The 20078-nt window shown below is 40.6% G+C and overlaps 1 protein-coding gene across 2 annotated transcripts; it reads right to left on the minus strand.

Annotated features, from left to right (window-relative positions):
- Positions 1-6140: 6140 nt before the first annotated feature.
- LOC103433220 (uncharacterized) lies at positions 6141-10040 on the minus strand. Of its 2 annotated transcripts, none has more exons than XM_008371455.4 (3): positions 8365-10040; positions 6764-6862; positions 6141-6663 (listed from the first exon to the last, which is right to left on the minus strand). In XM_008371455.4, the coding sequence occupies exon 1, from the start codon at positions 9827-9829 to the stop codon at positions 8444-8446; it is 1386 nt and encodes a 461-aa protein (XP_008369677.2). In that variant the 5' UTR covers positions 9830-10040; the 3' UTR covers positions 6141-6663; positions 6764-6862; positions 8365-8443. The 2 variants fall into 2 exon arrangements, with proteins under 2 accessions (XP_008369677.2, XP_008369676.2); XM_008371454.4 differs by having other exon boundaries at positions 6141-6657; positions 8365-10008.
- Between the last annotated feature and the right edge of the window lie 10038 nt (positions 10041-20078).

A 20078-nucleotide genomic window follows, 5' to 3' on the forward strand; every position in this document is an offset into this window, starting at 1 on the left:
TCCTTTCTCGTGTGCCCACAAATCCCACAAAGCATCCTCATCTCCGCTACACCCATTTTGTGTACGTGTTGATGCTTCACCGCCCAACATTCTGTGCCATACAACATCGCTGGCCTTATTGCCGTCCTATAAAATTTTCCCTTGAGCTTCAGTGGCCTACGACGGTCACACAACACGCCGGATGCACTCTTACACTTCATCCATCCAGCTCGTATTCTATGGTTGAGATCTCCATCTAATTCTCCGTTCTCTTGCAAGATAGATCCTAGGTAGCGAAAACGGTCGCTTTTTGTGATCTTCGCTAGATTGCTCCGGTCATTAGTGTGGATAAGTATATAAATGGATAGAGATAGGAAAGCAAACACAAGATGTACGTGGTTCACCCAGATTGGCTACGTCCACGGAATAGAAGAGTTCTCATTAATTGTGAAGGGTTTACACAAGTACATAGGTTCAAGCTCTCCTTTAGTGAGTACAAGTGAATGATTTAGTACAAATGACATTAGGAAATATTGTGGGAGAATGATCTCGTAATCACGAAACTTCTAAGTATCGGAGCGTGGTGTCATCTTGACTTGCCTTATCTGTCTCATAGGTAGATGTGGCATCTTCTCTGGAAGTACTCTTCCTCCATCCAGGGGTGGTATCTTTAACTGGTGGAGATGCACAAGATAATGTATCAATTTCACTTGAAGCTTACTTGTAGTTTCAGGCTTGGTCAAGCGCGATACAAACCATGTAGTAGGAGTCCCCCAAGTCGCCGAGCTAGGGGGTCTGCTGAAAGAGGTGACAGACAAGGTAAGCAATCAGAGCTCCGACTGATTGTTCACCTTCTCCCCATCTTGCAGCAGCATGAAGGATAAAGAGAAGAAAAATGAGAAGAGATGATATGAGATACTTTTGCTTTTGAAGAAGTAACTTTCCACAGGCTTATTCTTGAACTGAGCTGGAGGGTTTTCTGGTTTCCTCCAGAGTATCAGGCCGACTGAAGAATTTGAGGGTCAAAACAAGTCCATCAAATCTAGAGTACGTTCCACCCTGCTGATATGGGATACTTTTGCTTTTGACAGAGTAATGGATGTATCGGCACGTGTTCTGTTACGCTTGTCTCCACATGCTTCCTTGTATCCTTCGCACTTGCCCTATCTGTTCCTCAAGCAGATACGGAATCTTCCCTGGAAACATAAGATGTTGAAGATGAGTACTCGAGAGCAATGCCAGGTAAGTAATCAGGTAAGGGGTTCCAGGCAGTCAGTTCCTGGCTGGAAGCTTGATTCCAAGTGTTGACTGATTGCTCTCTTTCTCCTTGTCTTGCAGGTAAAAACAAGGCCAAAGGAAAAGACAGGGAAAAAGCATGATATGAGATACTCTTGCTTTTAACCCTGATGATATGAGATATTCTTGCTCTAGTATAGCTTGTTTGCAGAGGTATTATCGGGGGGAAAGAAAGCTGAATATTTCGAAAGGCTTCGTTGGGAGTGCCTTCTCAGATATGATGAAGGGTTGAGCATTTTTGCAGGTCTGCCTGTCCGTTGGGGATGGAGGTCGACATATATAGGAGTCTCCCTAACAACAAGTAGTAATGCTATTCATTTACCCTGCTTGGTCATAGCACGGTAGTGGGAGCTGCCAGTTTCACATGTTTTAACTCTGTCAGAGCACTTTGAAAAAGTGGTCTGTGGTATCTGGCTCTCGAGATTCGGAGAACGATGCCTCTTCGATTTTTGAGAAAGCAATCATGCTGGGGGTCTGGCTCTCGAGATTCGGAGAGCAGTGTCTCTTCGATTTTTGAGGAAGTAATCATGTTGGGAGTTTAGCTCTCGAGATTCGGAGGGCGGTGCCTCTTCGATTTTGGAGCAAGCAATCCTGTTGGGAGTGTTGTCTCGAATGTGAGTAAAGGTTGGGCATGTTTGCTAGTCTACCTTGCCCCGAAGCACAAAGGTTGACACACAGGGACTTTCCAATTATCTAGCAATGGTACTGTTCCTTTACCCTTTCTTCGCTTTTGAGAAAGTAGTCATGTTGGGAGTCTGGCTCTCGAGATTCGGAGGACGGTGCCTCTTCGATTTTGGAGCAAGCAATCTTGTTGGGAGTGTTTTCTCGAATGTGAGTAAAGGTTGGGCATGTTTGCTAGTCTACCTTGCCACGAAGCACAAAGGTTGACACACAGGAACTTTCCAATTATCCAGCAATGGTACTGTTCCTTTACCCTTGTGGGTAATAATATGGTAGCTAAACCTTCAAAATTTATGTGTCTAAACTTTGTTAGTGCTGTTTCTTTGCTATTCTTTTACCTTTCTTGGTCAGAGCGATGTAGTGGGAGCTGCAAGCTTCACGTGCTCAACTTTGGCAGAGAACTTTGGCAAAGTTATCTGTGGTACCCATGAGCTATTGTTGCGTGTGGGAAGTGGGTGATTGAACAGTAAGATTCATGTGCTTTCTACTTCACCAGAAGTCTTCGACAGAATGCCCATAATTTCTGCAAAGCTGAGTGTGCGTGTGACAGGTGCTGACAAGGCTAGAATAGTAGGTGCCTCTTCGATTTCTGAGATCAGCCCTCGTGGTCTCTGAGCAGCCCAGCTTTTGAGAAAGCGAGCGCCTCTTCGATTGATTCGGAGAACGATGCCTCATCAATTTTTGAGAAAGCAATCATGCTGGGGGTCTGGCTCTCGAAGATTCGGGGAGCAGTGTCTCTTCGATTTTTGAGAAAGTAATCATGTTGGGAGTCTGGCTCTCGAGATTCGGAGGGCGGTGCCTCTTCGATTTTGGAGCAAGCAATCTTGTTGGGAGTGTTTTCTCGAATGTGAGTAAAGGTTGGGCATGTTTGCTAGTCTACCTTGCCACGAAGCACAGAGGTTGACACCCAAGGACTTTCCAATTATCCAGCAATGGTACTGTTCCTTTACCCTCTCTTCGATTTTTAAGAAAGTAGTCATGTTGGGAGTCTGACTCTCAAGATTCAGATAACGGTGCCTCTTCGATTTTGGAGCAAGCAATCTTATTGGGAGTGTTTTCTCGAATGTGAGTAAAGGTTGGGCATGTTTGCTAGTCTACCTTGCCACGAAGCACAGAGATTGACACACAGGGACTTTCTAATTATCCAGCAGTGGTACTGTTCCTTTACCCTTGTGGGTAATAATATGGTAGCTAGACCTTCAAAATTTATGGGTCTAAACTTTGTTAGTGTTGTTTCTTTGCTATTCTTTTACCCTTCTTGGTCAGAGCGATGTAGTGGGAGCTGCAAGCTTCACGTGCTCAACTTTGGCAGAGAACTTTGGCAAAGTTATCTGTGGTACCCATGAGCTATTGTTGCGTGTGGGAAGTGGGTGATTGAACAGTAAGATTCATGTGTTTTCTACTTCCCCAGAAGTCTTCGACAGAATGCCCATAATTTCCGCAAAGCTGAGTGTGCGTGTGACAGGTGCTGACAAGGCTGGAAAAGTAGGTGCCTCTTCGATTTCTGAGATCGGCCCTCGTGGTCTCTGGGGAGCCCAGCTTTTGAGAAAGCGAACGCCTCTTCGATTTCTGAGATCGGCCTTCGTGGTCTTTGAGCAGCCCAACTTTTGAGAAAGCAAACGCCTCTTCGATTTGTGAGATCAACCCTCGTGATCTCTAAGCAGCCCATCTTTTGAGAAAGCAAACGCCTCTTCGATTTCTGAGCAGGCGCCTCTTCGATTTCTCAAGCTCCGTCGAGTGCAGATTTTTATAGGGGCTGGCATTAAGTTCCAAAGCACACTTGAATCTCCACCAGTAGAAGCTTCATTCTTGCACTTCTAAGATCTTGATTTGTTCGACCTCTTCTCTCTTCAACACCTTTGAAAATGTCTGGCCCCTCCGACCGTCGTTTTGACTTGAACCTTGTTGAAGAGGCAGCCCCGCCTTCTCCAGACAACATATGGCGCCCATCATTCGTCTCCCCTACTGGTCCTCTTACCGTTGGGGATTCCGTGATGAAGAATGATATGACCGCTGCGGTGGTGGCCAGGAACCTTCTCACTCCCAAAGATAACAGACTACTTTCCAAACGGTCTGATGAGTTAGCTGTTAAGGATTCGCTGGCTCTCAGTGTTCAGTGTGCAGGTTCTGTGTCTAATATGGCCCAACGCCTATTTGCTCGAACCCGCCAAGTTGAATCATTGGCGGCTGAAGTGATAAGTCTCAAACAGGAGATTAGAGGGCTCAAGCATGAGAATAAACAGTTGCACCGGCTCGCACATGACTATGCTACAAACATGAAGAGGAAGCTTGACCAGATGAAGGAAACTGATGGTCAGGTTTTACTTGATCATCAGAGATTTGTGGGTTTGTTCCAAAGGCATTTATTGCCTTCATCTTCTGGGGCTGTACCGCGTAATGAAGCTCTGAATGATCAACCTCTGATGCCTCCCCCTTCTAGGGTTCTGTACAGTACTGAGGCTCCAAATGATCCCCCTCCGGTGCCTTCTCTTTCTGGGGCTCTACCGACTGCTGAGACTTCTCCTAAGCAACCTATGTGAAGGCTCCCTCTTGTGTGTTTATTTTGACTCATGTATATGTACATATTTGTAGCTTATCGGGGATATCAATAAATAAGCTTTCCTTCATTTCAACGTATTGTGTTAAATACACCAAAGCCTTCTTCGCTAAGTTCTTTGAATTTTCTTTTGTTGAAGCTTGTATGTTGAAGCTTTCTGAGTGGAGCATGTAGGTTGGGGTAGTGTTCCCTTAATTTCCCGAGTGAGGAAAACTTCTCGGTTGGAGACTTGGAAAATCCAAGTCACTGAGTGGGATCGGCTAGATGAATCTTAGAACGCCATTGTGCTCGATCCTGAGTCATGTCCTTCGTTAGATCCAAGTACTCTAAGTCTTTTCTTAGAGTCTCTTCCAAAGTTTTCCTAGGTCTTCCTCTACCCCTTCGGCCCTGAACCTCTGTCCCATAGTCGCATCTTCTAATCGGAGCGTCAGTATGCCTTCTTTGCACATGTCCAAACCACCGTAACCGATTTTCTCTCATCTTTCCTTCAATTTCGGCTACTCCTACTTTACCCCGGATATCCTCATTCCTAATCTTATCCTTTCTCGTGTGCCCACACATCCAACGAAGCATCCTCATCTCCGCTACACCCATTTTGTGTACGTGTTGATGTTTCACCGCCCAACATTCTGTGCCATACAGCATCGCCGGCCTTATTGCCGTCCTATAAAATTTTCCCTTGAGTTTCAGTGGCATACGGCGGTCACACAACACGCCGGATGCACTCTTCCACTTCATCCATCCAGCTTGTATTCTGTGGTTGAGATCTCCATCTAATTCTCCGTTCTTTTGCAAGATAGATCCTAGGTAACGAAAACGGTCGCTCTTTGGTATTTCTTGATCTCCGATCCTCACCCCTAACTCGTTTTGGCCTCCATTTGCACTGAACTTGCACTCCATATATTCTGTCTTTGATCGGCTTAGGCGAAGACCTTTAGATTCCAACACTTCTCTCCAAAGGTTAAGCTTTGCATTTACCCCTTCCTGAGTTTCATCTATCAACACTATATCGTCTGCGAAAAGCATACACCAAGGAATATCATCTTGAATATGTCCTGTTAACTCATCCATTACCAACGCAAAAAGGTAAGGACTTAAGGATGAGCCTTGATGTAATCCTACAGTTATGGGAAAGCTTTCGGTTTGTCCTTCATGAGTTCTTACGGCAGTCTTTGCTCCTTCATACATATCCTTTATAGCTTGGATATATGCTACTTGTACTCCTTTCTTCTCTAAAATCCTTCAAAGAATGTCTCTTGGGACCCTATCATACGCTTTTTCCAAATCTATAAAGACCATGTGTAAATCCTTTTTCCCATCTCTATATCTTTCCATCAATCTTCGTAAGAGATAGATTGCCTCCATGGTTGAGCGCCCTGGCATGAACCCGAATTGGTTGTCCGAAACCCGTGTCTCTTGCCTCAATCTATGCTCAGTGACTCTCTCCCAAAGCTTCATTGTATGACTCATTAGCTTAATACCCCTATAGTTCATGCAATTTTGTACGTCGCCCTTATTCTTGTAGATAGGCACCAAAGTGCTCGTTCGCCACTCATTTGGCATCTTCTTCGTTTTCAAAATCCTATTAAAAAGGTCAGTGAGCCATACAAATAAAGAAGAATACCACTAGTACTAAGTGACATGTTTGTCGTATTAATTCCTGAAAATATGATGACAACTTAGCTTAATGAGCTTCCTGATATACAAAATATTGAAGTCATTGTTTGTTAGCAGTGTGGGATCTGCAGAATTCAAGCCAAGGTCTTATGGACATGAAATTACAGAGAGGAATGCTGCCAATTAGGAAATGAACAGAGAAGCCAAGGACAAGTTAAACCTACAAAACTCATCACTTATTCAGACATAAACTCTATCAAATTCAACAGTGGAAGCTGGAAGAAATTTCAAAGCACCGCAATGACCAGATTCTATGTTTGTTTGAAGAGACGGGACTTGTTATCGACTAACAAAAAATTCTTTCTTGATTTTGTCTGAGTGGAACGACAACTTGAACATGACTAATGGAGTGAGTGTTCATCGGTCAACACTGCCGCGAAATTGGTTTAAAAACTGGGTTTCAGCCAAGCGGCGGCTTCAATTCTAGAAAGGAGACGATATAGACTTGCCTTCTTCAACATCAAAGTCTGTTTCTACATAAAACAGGCTATTAGAGACCTCAAATTGTACACCGACCACATAAAAGAAGAGAAGAAACTTCAAAATATATGATTGTAAACTATGTTCACCTACATTTAGAGCACCAGACCTCTCAACTGTTTAGCTCAATTCATTGCATTTTTTTAGCACCTTAAACCGCATGCCAAATTCGCATAGCCTTGACAGATGCAGCTTGAACATGCAAGACGAATAACAAATGAGACGAATAACAAACAAACATATTCAATATAGGAGAAATAAGTTTGACAGTGATCTAAAGGATCCAACACCAAAGTCAGGGGTCCTAATCCTATGTAAACAACAGTCCTTGTAAATAATGAATATATGTGTGTGTGTATATATATATACACAGAGAGCTTAAGGGAAGCGATCCTCATTTTTTGAAAAAAATAGGGATTAGGTGTGGGGCCCACTTCACATCAAATTTCAACGATCCGAACCGTCTATTTTGTTAGTCTCGATTCATAGATCATCCTTGCAAAAATTCAATTCAATCCGAAACCATTTGCCTATTTAATTATCAATATCATATTTCATATTTTCTTATATAACAAAGTATTCGTTCATTTCCTTGAACCCAATTAGATGTCTTAAACATTTCCAATTTAGCTAATATTTTGCAAGGATGATCTATGAATCGAGACTAACAAAATAAACGTTCGGATCGTTGAAATTAGATGTGAAGTGGGCCCCACACCTAATCCCCATTTTTTTCAAAAAATGAGGATCCTTCCCCTTAAGCTCTCTGTATATATATATATATATATATATATATATATGTGGCAATATTATGAATGATTCTACACCCAAAGCTTAAATCATTTTTCAGAGCATCCATCAACCCTAAGAAAGTCCACAAAGAAAGCAGGGGAACTCAAGTATCTACATATACACGGTGATCTCCAATTGGTGCCAGTCACGTTTATTTGAACATAAATTCTTCATCCTTAAAGAAGACCAGAAATGAATCCATGCAGGTTATAAAAAAATTCACTATTTAAATACTTCTTAAAGTAAAAATACATTAAATCAATGATTGGCATGTCCAACAAAAAACCTATTAAATCGGCAAAGACCATATTAAAAGTACATAGTATTCGGAGTCCACCACTGAAAACGGTCCTTGATACTTATACGCATTTCATATGATTGTTGTAGCAAAATAACCCTACACTCGTCTACCTGCACAGCATACCTCAAGAATATGCAAATATATACACTCCCAAGGGTCATCTAGTTTTCTCATCACATTTGTTTTATCATAAGACAAACACTAATACATCCATATATGGTGATCCATAACAGTAAATTAAGGCACATTCAGAAATTCTGTGCAATGTGTATAACAAACATGAAAAAATGGTATAATTAAAAAGAAATTCTTCCATAATTGAAATAACATAAAGATCAATACTACAACAATCTAAGTCACTATCACAATGACAACTCTGATTTCTTTCATTATCATCATAAAATGTAACATACACTGCAGAGAATTAAAACAATGATTGCAACGTCATTTACACATGAAGGATTCTTGTGCAAGGTAATACACAAGTAGTATACTGGCTCAAGGTAAAGTACATACAACATCTGTCTAGCAAACTACACCAAACAATGGCAATGCGGAATAAGGGAATCCAAAGCAGGAACACAGAGCACTGAAAGATTACCAGTAATGTAGTGTTACTATTGAAGCCTGCAAGAGAAACTGCCAGCTAATTACTGCCAATTATCACCGAAGGCCCTCACTCAATCTAGTGCTCCAATCCTCTCCCCCTGAGAACTAGCATCTCGACACCTCGCCCTAGCTGCAAAGTAAAATATGAGCCAGGATACCATAAAATAAACTTCAACAGTCGACTGAAAGAGCTTGGCAAACGATCTTCCACAAATTCGAGTTAAAACCCATCTTACAGATCCCCCACAAAGTACCGATTCCAAACACTTGATTTGGATAGCTTGGCTCAACATTGACAACATTAAATAACAGCCCTCCTTGACAATTTCTCTCCCACTCTTCCTCGAATCCACTATAGCTACCCAAGCATCGACAGCAAATACGAATGCCACCAATGTGTCCAACAAGTACCACACAAACAAAAACCCAGTAAGCTCCTTCTCATAACCTCGAATCCAGGGAGGCATAACCGAAAAAGGCATCAACTTTAACCTAATAAACAGCTTGAAAAAAGAGTACTGGTCCTCAATTTCGCCGAAATACCACAATCCCAGAAGCTGAGTGAGAGCATCTCTCACCGCCCACCTCATGAGAATGAACCCAGAGAGCCTCTTGATTCCCAATCTGGACCCATCCCAAACCAGACCAAAAAACGAAGTAAACCGCCCGATCAGATCATTCACAACTGTTGTAAAAACAATGCCAAGAACCCATGAATACGTTACAAGAAACCCTAGAATTACCCAACCGTAAGCTGCAGATAAGAAACTCACAAGGAAGAACAACGTCGCCACGTCCCGGCGACCCAGTTCCAATCCGTTGATCAAGAATTGCAAATCGACCGCCCGATCGTCCATTTCTTCGTCGCCGCCTTTCTCCTCCCCTTCATTGCTTTCTCCGTCGCCATCCCTACCTCTAGATCTGTCATTGGAAATGGTGAATTTCTCGGCCTTGAACGTGAGGCTGGAGCGCACAATTTCAGAAACCCTAGTCCCGTAAGTTCCATTAAACCCTAATTTGGAGGTGGAGTGAGAGGAGGAGGAGAAAATGAGGATTGGGGCGATCCGATTGGGGCCGAAGAGGGAGCGAGCGTCGTCATCATCGCCGGAGAAGAAATCATCGTCTAAGGTTCCGACGCGGGTGAGGTGAAGCACTGGGCGGTGTCGGCGGCGGAGAGTGATTGGAGAAGGGGACTCGGCTGGAGATCTGGGAGAGCGGTGGTTGGTATTGCCGGCGCCAGCGAGGTCGAGGCGGGAGAGGAGGGATTTGAGAGAAGGGTCGCGGTCGACGAAGGAGGTGAGGAGGTGGGTCCCATTTTCGACGACCGTGCGGAAGGAGAAGATGAGGAGGGAGAGGAAGACGAAGGTGAAGAGGTTGGCAGCGAACGACGTCGTGGCTTGTCGGAGGAGCTGGGAGGTGCTGCGGAGGTGGTTCAGCCGTAGATGCTGATCGCTCATCGCGGTTTTTTCAGAAAAGAAACGTTTCTCCTTTTTTATTTATTTTTGGTATTTCTCGGCGTTTCTATTTATTTGTTTGTGGTGTTGTTCGTTGGTGTTAGTTGTCGTGGCGATGACTTTGTGAGGAGATACAGAGGGAGAGAGAGAGAGAAAGCGACTGGCGTGTGTTTACAACACTGATGCAAAAGGTGGAGAGATTTTTAGTTTGTTCGTAATAAAGCTGGTACGCCACATGTAATCATAGGAATTGCTTAAGGGGAGGGATCCCATTTTTTTTAAAAAATAGGAACACGCTCCCCATCGTTGGATTTGAATTAAATAAAATCCTGTGGTTGAGATTCTATAGCCTGTGTTTTAATCTCAACCACACAATTTCATTAAAGTCAATCTAACGGTGGGGAGCGTGTCCCCATTTTTTTTGAAAAAATGGGAATCCCTCCCCTTAAGCTCCCTGTGTAATCATATATTATTTTGTAAGTAAACGAATACTTGAAAAATAAAAAATAAAATTTACATATAATACACTACTTTATATTCTAGACACACTAAAAAAAATTTCGCAAAAGTGAAACGAAATGATCGAAAATAAGATAGGTGATACAGACGTTACAAATTTCTTCCTGTATTACCATGTCAATGTCATAGTACTAATTAATTTTAAATTTTGTTTTGATATATTAACCCAAGAAGTGGATAAGAATATTACAATATGTCAAGTACTAATTGGTTTTGAATTTCTTTGGTTATCTTCAATCTAATAATTAAAAGTTATATAATTAAATTTAAAGTCAAAGTTCACTCTAAATATTGTATAAACACTCTAACATTGTTTTAAAAATTCCCGCCTAGCACCGCTTAGGAGCCTAGGCGCTATGCGGTTGGTCACCGCTCCGATTAATGCTTAGGCATTTGAAAATTTAAAAAGGGCGTCTAGACCTATTGAGGTACCTGCCTAGACCACCTAGGCACCCACTTAGCCCGCCCAGACTCGCCTAGGTTGCAACTCACTTAGACAGAAAATAGATAACTTTCATTTTGCATTATTTTTTTTTAATAAATTGTAAGAGAGTTGTTGAATACTTAAATGAACACACATTATATGTTTGTTCCCCATGTTTTCATTATGTTTCAATACTTCATAATATATATGACATTCTATTTTATAATTTATGATGTAATTATATATATTTTAAGTATAAACAGACACTTATTTATACGAAATATAATAGATTTACTTAAATCTGCCTAGTTCGCCTAGACGGCCCCCACTTAGTCGCCTAGGTGCTAAACCCCAGCTCGCCGTCCGACTAGCGCCTAACGTCTTATTCCCCATGTTTTCAATAAACTTAGACATAAAATAGATCACTTTCATTTTGCATTTTAATTTTTCAATAAAATGTAAGAGACTTGTTGAATACTTGGAAGAACACTCATTATACGCTTATTCCCCATGTTTTCAATATGGTCTAATATTTTATAATTTATACGTCATTTTATTTTGCAATTTAGGTATCTCAATATAATTATGTATGTTTTTAAAGTATAAATAGTCACTTATTTATACAACATACAATAAATTTACTTAAATCCACCTAGTCTGCCTGGGCCCTCGTCTAGACCCCGCTTAGCCGCCTAGGCACTACACCCCAGCTCGCTACCCAACTAGCGCTTATTCTACAACATTGTCAAAAGCTTATTCTACATGATTCAGTAGCCTCTTGCTAGAGCATTAAAAGAAAGTTCTAAATCACACAACTCATGGAATCATTAGATGATTGATCACTTAGGTTGTTTACATGATATAGGCTAAATTAGAGTGATTATGTAACAACCCGTCCTAGATTTTACGAAACATGGAACTTCGAGGGCAATTTGTAATTTCACGTTTGGGAGATATCTTTTATTTTTGTCTTTAGTGGACCTTGTTTTGTGATCCACTAGGGGCCCACATGTTCCCTTGTTTGTCGACCCTCTCTCCCTGTCATTCTCTTTCCCTCCCTTCACTCTCTCTAAAACTCTCTATTTTCTCATTTCTCTTATCCCTTTCTAACCTCCCCTCTCTAGGAAAGCACACAAACATAACAACAACACCAGCAGCTTCACACCACCACCCCTCACCCTCTATGTGAACCCCATGAACCCAAAAAGGGCGAGGGGACTCTTCCCCAATTTTTCAGCTACACCCGTGAGTTTGCAGGCATTTTTCGGCCATCTCCGGCCACTTTTTGGCTTCCAAATAGGTATTATCTTATTTCTCTCATCTTAAGCCATTTTGACATATTATGGGTTCGATTTGGCTGAGAAATGAGGAAGTTATAACCTTTTAAAGTTTACCCAGTTTCAGGCAACCTCCGCAGCTTTCATGCTATTTTTCGGTCAAACCACAATGAGTTAGCCATCGAGAAGGGTACTAATTTGTTTGTCTCGTTCCAAGGTGTGACTTTCATTTTGGAATCACTCAATTTCGTTGAGTATTGAAGAAGTTATGGAGCTTTGAATAATACCCAAAAATTCGGCCAAAACCCAGTTCCTGATGGGTTTTCGGCGAACCGGGTCAATGCCGGATATTCTTTGGGGAATATTCCGTTAGGGAATATTCTTTGGGGAATATTCCATCAGGGAATATTCTTGGAATATTTTGTTAGGGGATATTCCTTACATTGACTTTGCATTGACTTTTACGAAATTTTCTCAGGACCCTACTTAGGATAATTCGACGCCCTGATTCTAAATTCACGCTCCGTTTTCCCAAATTTAATCGTCTTAATGGGGTTTTACTAATTGGTCCTTTTATGTGCTTAGGTGCATTTGTTAGTGGTGATTCCATCCTCCCTAGTTTGAACAGTTCTTCGGTGACGGAGTACTGTGAGTAGACCCCTTCCAAAATGCATGTTTTTATTACTAAAAATGTATACATGAAAAGCATGATTTTTATAATATAATGTTTATTGAGTTATCGGATTTACACTTTATGAAATATCATGCTTTATTGAATTTACGTTACTGAGATATTTATGAATATGATTTATGATATGATGTTTGAGCTATTAAGCTCTGATGGTATATATTTTGGAAAGATTATGTTCATGATTTTTTGTGTTTACTTTGTGGATATTTAATGATATGTGTGCCTTCAAACAGGCGATGTAGTGCATTTGGGCATAAGATATATATGCCTTCAGGCGGACAATGTAGTGCTTTCGGGTGAAAGATATATATGCCTTTGGGTGGGCGATGTAATGCTTCGGGCAAAAAATATATATGCCTTCAGGCGGGCGATATAGTGCCTTCAGGTGATTGTGATACCACTACTAAGCACATTATATACGACATATGTTTTACGAAGTTTTTATGGCATGCTATGGAAAACCTATTACTTATTAGCTATATGAGTTTTTCTAAAACTGGGGGTTAGGCATTTCAAGAGTAATGGTTTTAGTATTGCTTATATATAAACTTGGTCCACTCATGCTTTGTTTTGCACCTCCTTCAGAACTTAGAATCGAGTCGTACAATCCCGGCGTCAGGGCACTCCTGCATCGGCATCTTCGAGTCTTCTTGGTGTAAGACCCATTCCTTTGTTCATACCTTTTCATAGTATTTCTTCTACAGTATTCTTGATTAGTTGTATGCTCTGAAAACGTTCTTACATTTTCATATTCATTATAGTTAAATTTACGTGTTTTATTTTGTGTTCGTTCTTTCTTCATAACTCTCATGCATGTTAATATGGCTTCGTCACCCTCGAGTGTCAGCCAGCACGTGCCTACCCTGGTGTTTGGAGAATATCGGGTTGTAGCGTGTCAATTTGGTATCAGAGCATGGTTTGTTCAAAGCATACTTAGGATCGTTTCTTACTCTAGTAGTTTGTCGACCTTGATATCATTTGGATGTCACGGCTTCCGTTTATTGGTGCTTTTTCGACGCAGTTGTGTAATCTTCTTTCTGTCTGAATTGCCACATCCTTATCTGAAGTATAAAATTCATGTTGGGATTGTGCCTCATCGGTGACGAAATGGAATAATGGACGACTTTCAACAACAAATCGATACTCTGCGAGAGATAAAAAAATCTCTATGAGAGGAAGTCTGATTAAGACCAGCTGAAGATCTAAAACAATGATGATACTCTGCAACTTGTGTTCCCTAGGAATAGTGGGCAGAGTTGTATCTATATGGAGATTGCTTGAAACATCTGAAGTTCGTGTGGAGAAAGTGAGTAAGCACTAGTTGTATGCGAAGTTTAGCAAGTGTTAGTTTGGTTGGACCGAATCAATGTCCTCGACCTTGTTGTTTCTGCTGAGGAAATTCGTGTGGACCCTCGAAGATTTCTCGGTGATTGCATTTCCAAACAAGTGGACGAATGCTCCAGCAACGTTCATGAACCTAACTGACCAGTTATTCCACCCATATTCCGACGGTTCTGTGATTTTCTTATCGATAATCTTCTTGTCTATTCCAACAACGAGGTCAAGTTCACTAAACATCGACAGTCAGCTTTACACCAAATTCTTCAAACGTTGGTTTTGTTTACATTAGATACTTTTCTTGGGAGACTATATTGTAGTAGAATCTATTCTTATCAATTTCCAAAAAGGTTGCGACTGTTGAAAATTGAAAATCCTCACAAGGTGTTGTGAAATACGAAATATCATTGGTCTTGTCAATTTTTATCAACAGTTCTTAACAATTCTTTGAGCATAGCCCTATTTCCTTTTTGGCTAAGAAACAAGTCAATTTTGTTTGACATGTTGAAGGTGAATGAAGTTTCTGACAACTAAAGTATTGTCTCACTTCATCATTGTTCTTACACTTTTCAATGACATCGATAAATTTCGAATTCTATGGTGATGTTTATTGAATGTTTGGCTGCACGCTAATGCATCATGACCGAGTAACGCGTGTGCCTCTTAACGGTTGGAACCGTATGAAGTGAACCATCCTATCTACGGCCTTGAGCCAATGGTTACTGTCTTACTTGAAAACCTAATGACACCCTTTCTTTGTAGAAATTTATGTGGGACAAAAGTTGGGAACGAAACTTTTTGGAGTTTGGAACATCGTCTTACTCATGCTCCCATCCCTATTTTTCTTGACGTTGGTGGTGAGTTTTAAGTCTCTTGTTTTGCGTCCGTGTCACGTTTGGGGTTGTTTTCTAATGTAGCATGGGAAGGTCATCGCCTATGCTCCCGGAAATCTCAAACCTCACTGAAAGAATTATCCTATTCATGACCTAGAGCTGGTAACAATTTCCCTTACTGTAAAATCTGGTGATGTTTTCTCTACAGCACCCCTTCTGACCAAAGAAGTTGTAGTGTGTTTTCACACAAAATGAGTTGAGTTTGAGGCATAAGAGGTGGATAGAACTCATCGGTCATTTTGATTGCACTTTTGAGTATCATCTTGGTCAGGCAAATGTCGTAGCTAATGCTCTTAGTCAGAAATCCCATGGACAGCTTACCTTCATTCGAGCTATCCATGTCCCACTATTGTTTTCTCTTTGAGGATTTGGCTTTACTTTGGCGCTTGATCCACGGTGAGTTTTATCGACTCACTTCTAAGTCAAACATGTATCGGTAGATTTCGGGTAAGAAGCCCAAGAGTTTGATCAATAATGTGCAAGTTTGAAGGAGCAAGTGTCAAATGACATGAGACGGGATATCTTCAATCTAAAATTAAAAGTTATAAAATTAAATTTAAAGTCAAAGTTCACTCCAAATATTGTATAATCTCTTTAATGCACATCAAATAAAAGTCAAACGCATGGTCATATATAAATATTTGAGCGAAATGCCTAATCAAATATTGATTTTGCACTTGTCTCTAGAGTCGTATGACTCCAACTTTTTAACTGCAATAGAAAAAAATTGTCAAATTTAAAGTCAAAACATATGCGACTTTTTAACTTTTCTAATGCATTGGAAATAGCCTAAAACATACCCATAGGTGCTTAATGAAGATTAAGTTCACTCAACACGAGCATATAATAAGAGTCATTATGTGTGTATACAAGAAGATACACTCATGTCAATAAGAAATTATTCATTGTAATACAAATTTATCATTAAACCCGAGGCATCATAGTTGTTCCTATGGATAAATCATTGACTTTGTGATTCTACAACATAGTCAAAAGCTTATTCTACATGATTCGGTAGTCTCTCGCTAGAGCATTATAAGAAATTTCTAAATCACACAACTCGTGGAAACATTAGATGATCGATCACTTAGGCAATTTACATGATATAGGCTAAATTAAAGTGATTACGAGCATTGTTTTAGAGAAAGACCATATTGTTCTGTAATTCCAATGAAATAGGCTCTCACCTATAATTTCACTTTGGCTTGAGAGTATGATATGCAACTAGGCATCACCGACTATGAGACCCTGGATGATAATTTCTATTATCCTTATCAAAAAGTTGAATTAAAAGGGTGTTTTAAAATTCATTTATTAAAGTAATATAATCGTCTTAATATCTGATCAATTAGAACATACTAATCACATTCCCAATTTTAGAATCAAGGGTAAAAAAACTGTGAAGTAATTAATGTGATTAATTAGAATGGGGATCCAACTCCAAAGGTTCTAAATGTGCCTCCATGTAGTTTCGGGCCTAATCAGGCCCATTGAGCCACTTAAGAGTATTTTAAGTCATGACTCGCAATACATTAGATTTTTTATCTCCAGAAGTAGAAAAGTTTCTCTTACCATGTATTATAATGCAATAAATCAAGCCTACATCTAGTTTGGAGATGGCAGAGAAATTTCATTAGTAACAAAGAAGATTACAAAGAGTGTTTAAGCTCTCACAAACACAAGTCCCAAATACACTCAAATTCGCTCACACATAAATGAGCCAACAAGATTATTGAAATTCTTGCTCGCCAACACAAAGACCAATACGAAATCTGTAGTAGATTAAACACACTCTTGCAATTTATAAACATAACACAGCCAAATAGGGGTAACTAAGAACGGAAAGTACGCGGTGAAGACTGGGTATCCTTGGATGTAAGCTCGGATCTGTCCCCAGGTGGTTCATCGTCCCTCATCTTCCCAGGCTACCCCGAGCAGGGTATGGAAGCTTATCTGGATGCTCCAAACCCCAGCGAAGATCCGGGTTTTCATGTGGAAATCCCTCCACCGAGCTCTCCCTACGATGGAGGATTTGTTCAATCGGCAATCTACTCCTATGTCGTTTTGTCCAATATGCCATAAGTAGGAGAAGTTGATCGAACACTTGTTTCTTCTTTGCCCATGGGTAGAGTCTATCTGGTTTGGAGGGAATATTTAAAGATTGACAAGTGTGGGGTTTCGAACTGGATGGAGTGGTTTCTTTCGAACCTGCATGCGAGAGCCCGTAATGACTGAATGGCTATGTAACCTTCTCGTGTTGGCATATCTGAAAAACCAGGTGCAACTTTCTATACAGTCAGCGACAAATAAATCCCGTACAGGTCCTATGTGCTATCAATTCCTCGGTTGAGGCCTTTCTCGATGCTGTCAGAAGAAATCCGGTTATTCCATAACCTTTGATGAGGGCTGATCGTGTGCTTGGATGGTCTCCTCATATTCTGCTATTTACTAAGATCAATGTTGATGCCAACTGGTCGGCGTCGACATGCTCTGGCTTTGTGGGAGTGGTTCTGCTAGTCATGAAGGCTCTTTCGTTGCGACAATCAGGCATGCCACTCGGGCTCCGTCAGTGGGAGCAGCTAAAGCTGTGGCTATTCTCAAAGGCTATGAGTTTGGTCTAGCCTTAGGGCTTCGAAGGGTGATTGTGGAGTCTGATTCTTACAAAGCTATATCTGCTTTATCGGATTCAATTGAGGATGGCAGATGGGAGGCTTTCCCTTCTTAGGTGAAAGCTAAATATTTGGGGGAGTCTTTCTAGGACTGTCGCTGGTTTTGGATTCCAAGATCAGCCAACAAAGCGGTGGACCTATTGAAGGAATTATTTTGAAAAACATGTTCATTTGAGCAACATCATATAGCATGCAATTAACAATTAAAGGCGGAATCATGCTTGTATGCACTCAAAAACAAAACATTACCATGAAATTCAAAGCCTAGTAGATTGGTGAACCAATTAATCAACTCAAAACAAAGTGAGTTGAAATTAATACCTTTGTAGATTCCTCTTTGCATAAGCAAAGGCTAATCACCCAAAGAGATAGGGCCTTCATTCCTTGCTTCTTAGATCCATGGATTTGGATGGAAGAATAGGTTCTCCAAGTTCCCAAAATTGAGAACCTCTAAGTCTCTTCACCAAGGTTAGATTGTAGAAGAAATGAGTGACCTTGGAGTAGTAGGATTGCTAGATGTACCCTCCAAGGTGTTGGCCTCTTTAGAGAGAAAATGGAGAGACAATTCTCACCAATTTTCCCCAAAAATAAACCCTTTTAATCCTTAATGAATATTTGGCTATAAAGTCATTTATATAGTCACTTCTTTAAGTGACCTAAATAACCAAAACCCTAATTCATCACCATATGGCCGGCCACCTAAGGAATTTTGGGCTTTTGGGCTTTAATGAATCTTTATTCATTAAATTGTCATACAACTTAAGTTAATGGGCTTGACGTTCGAAGCCCATTGGGCCTTAAGGTCCAAAACTATCCCGAGGTCTTTAACGAACTTATTCGTTTGATTAATTAACATATTAATTAATCTTTGCCATAAATAAATGATTAAACCATTTAATCATTCTTACTCATTTCCGTTTAATCTTCAATCTCTACCTTTTATGGTGTGCGATCCATTAGGTTCCTTTTAGCGAGGTAGTGGGCGATTAAAACCATTTTACATCGATTGTGAATTGAAACTATTTTCAATTCTCCCTTTAGTGATTACACACGTTTAGGGCTTCCACAAACCATGGTTGACGCCTAGCAGCATGTCATGGTTACCCAAGCTAATCAGAAGAGGTTAGAGAACCTATTCAGTTCGGGATTACAAATGCAATACGATCTTTCTCTAATCTAATACTTTTGACCACATTGTTTGGTTTGATAGTTTATTTGTTCATGTCTACTATCCAATGTGAATCTTGTGCTTATATGATTTACTTGAATGTGATTTGGAACGCATTCCCTAATCTCATTCATACTCTGGCCAGAGATTCTAAATCATATCATAGAGTATTCTCCCTCAACTGTTTGAAGGTTAGAGATCCCTTGTTGCGCATTCACTTGTCTCCATAGCTAAGTCACTTGACCCCAACGATGCCGTGGACGCCCCGAGGGGGTGACTTTAACATAATCAAAGATCAAGGACTTAACCACAAGACAACTGTGATGCCTCAGGTCAAAGGACTACTTTGCATTATCCCAACCATGAGTTCTTATGTGACATGGAATATGAGAACTCTTCGTTGATCACGTTCAGTGTACTCATTCTCTATTGAGCACCTACGTACTTGTCTTGATGTCACACACACCAATGACTCGAGACTAATCACTCTCCCTGAGAGAAGACATAGTACGTACCGATCTTAACGGACTGTCAATGCCCAATTGACAATCCTATGATCAGGAACATTTAGGATGTGTCTACGAAAGAATGGTCTCATGAATCTAACTTCATTAGATTACATTCTCCCAATCACATATTCCTTGGACTTTATCGTTTAAGCATATAACATTTATATGAGACGGCTCAAACAATAATCTTTGCCCTTTATATGTAAAACTAGATTAGTTTAACATGTGAAATGTCCGTAAAGTATCATCACATGATTGGCTTTAGGGCACATTTCCAACACCTATTGGCATCGTAGAGGAGCTCAGAGATGTGCGATGTTTCATGGGTTAATAGACCCCCATCTTCGTTGGTTTTTGTGATTCAAAATGATGGTTTACCTTGTCCTCCATAATGTATTTTGGGCAGCCGAGGGAGAGACGTGATAGCTTGGCTGTAGCATCTCTCTTGTTACTCCCTCTGCTGTCCGTCATTTATCTTTGGCTTTGTTGTCTATTTGCCTCGTTGTAGGCTTTCCATGTACTTTCTGGCTTCTTAGCCCCGGTAATGCATTACCAGTTGCCCAAAAAAAAAAGAAAAAAAAGAGGGGTAACTAAGATTATAACTAAGCTCCCAAACAAAAGAGATAAGTTCATTCCCCAACAAATGATCTGGGTTACACTTCTTCACATTCAAAGAGTTTGCGAACCATTGAGGTCACACCCCCTCTAAGAGTAATTCCACCCCTAAAGACTTTGCGCCAGTACCCAGCGCATTTATCCACTCA

Source organism: Malus domestica, chromosome 04 (genome assembly GCF_042453785.1).
Source record: "Malus domestica chromosome 04, GDT2T_hap1".
NCBI classification, from domain to species: domain Eukaryota; kingdom Viridiplantae; phylum Streptophyta; class Magnoliopsida; order Rosales; family Rosaceae; genus Malus; species Malus domestica.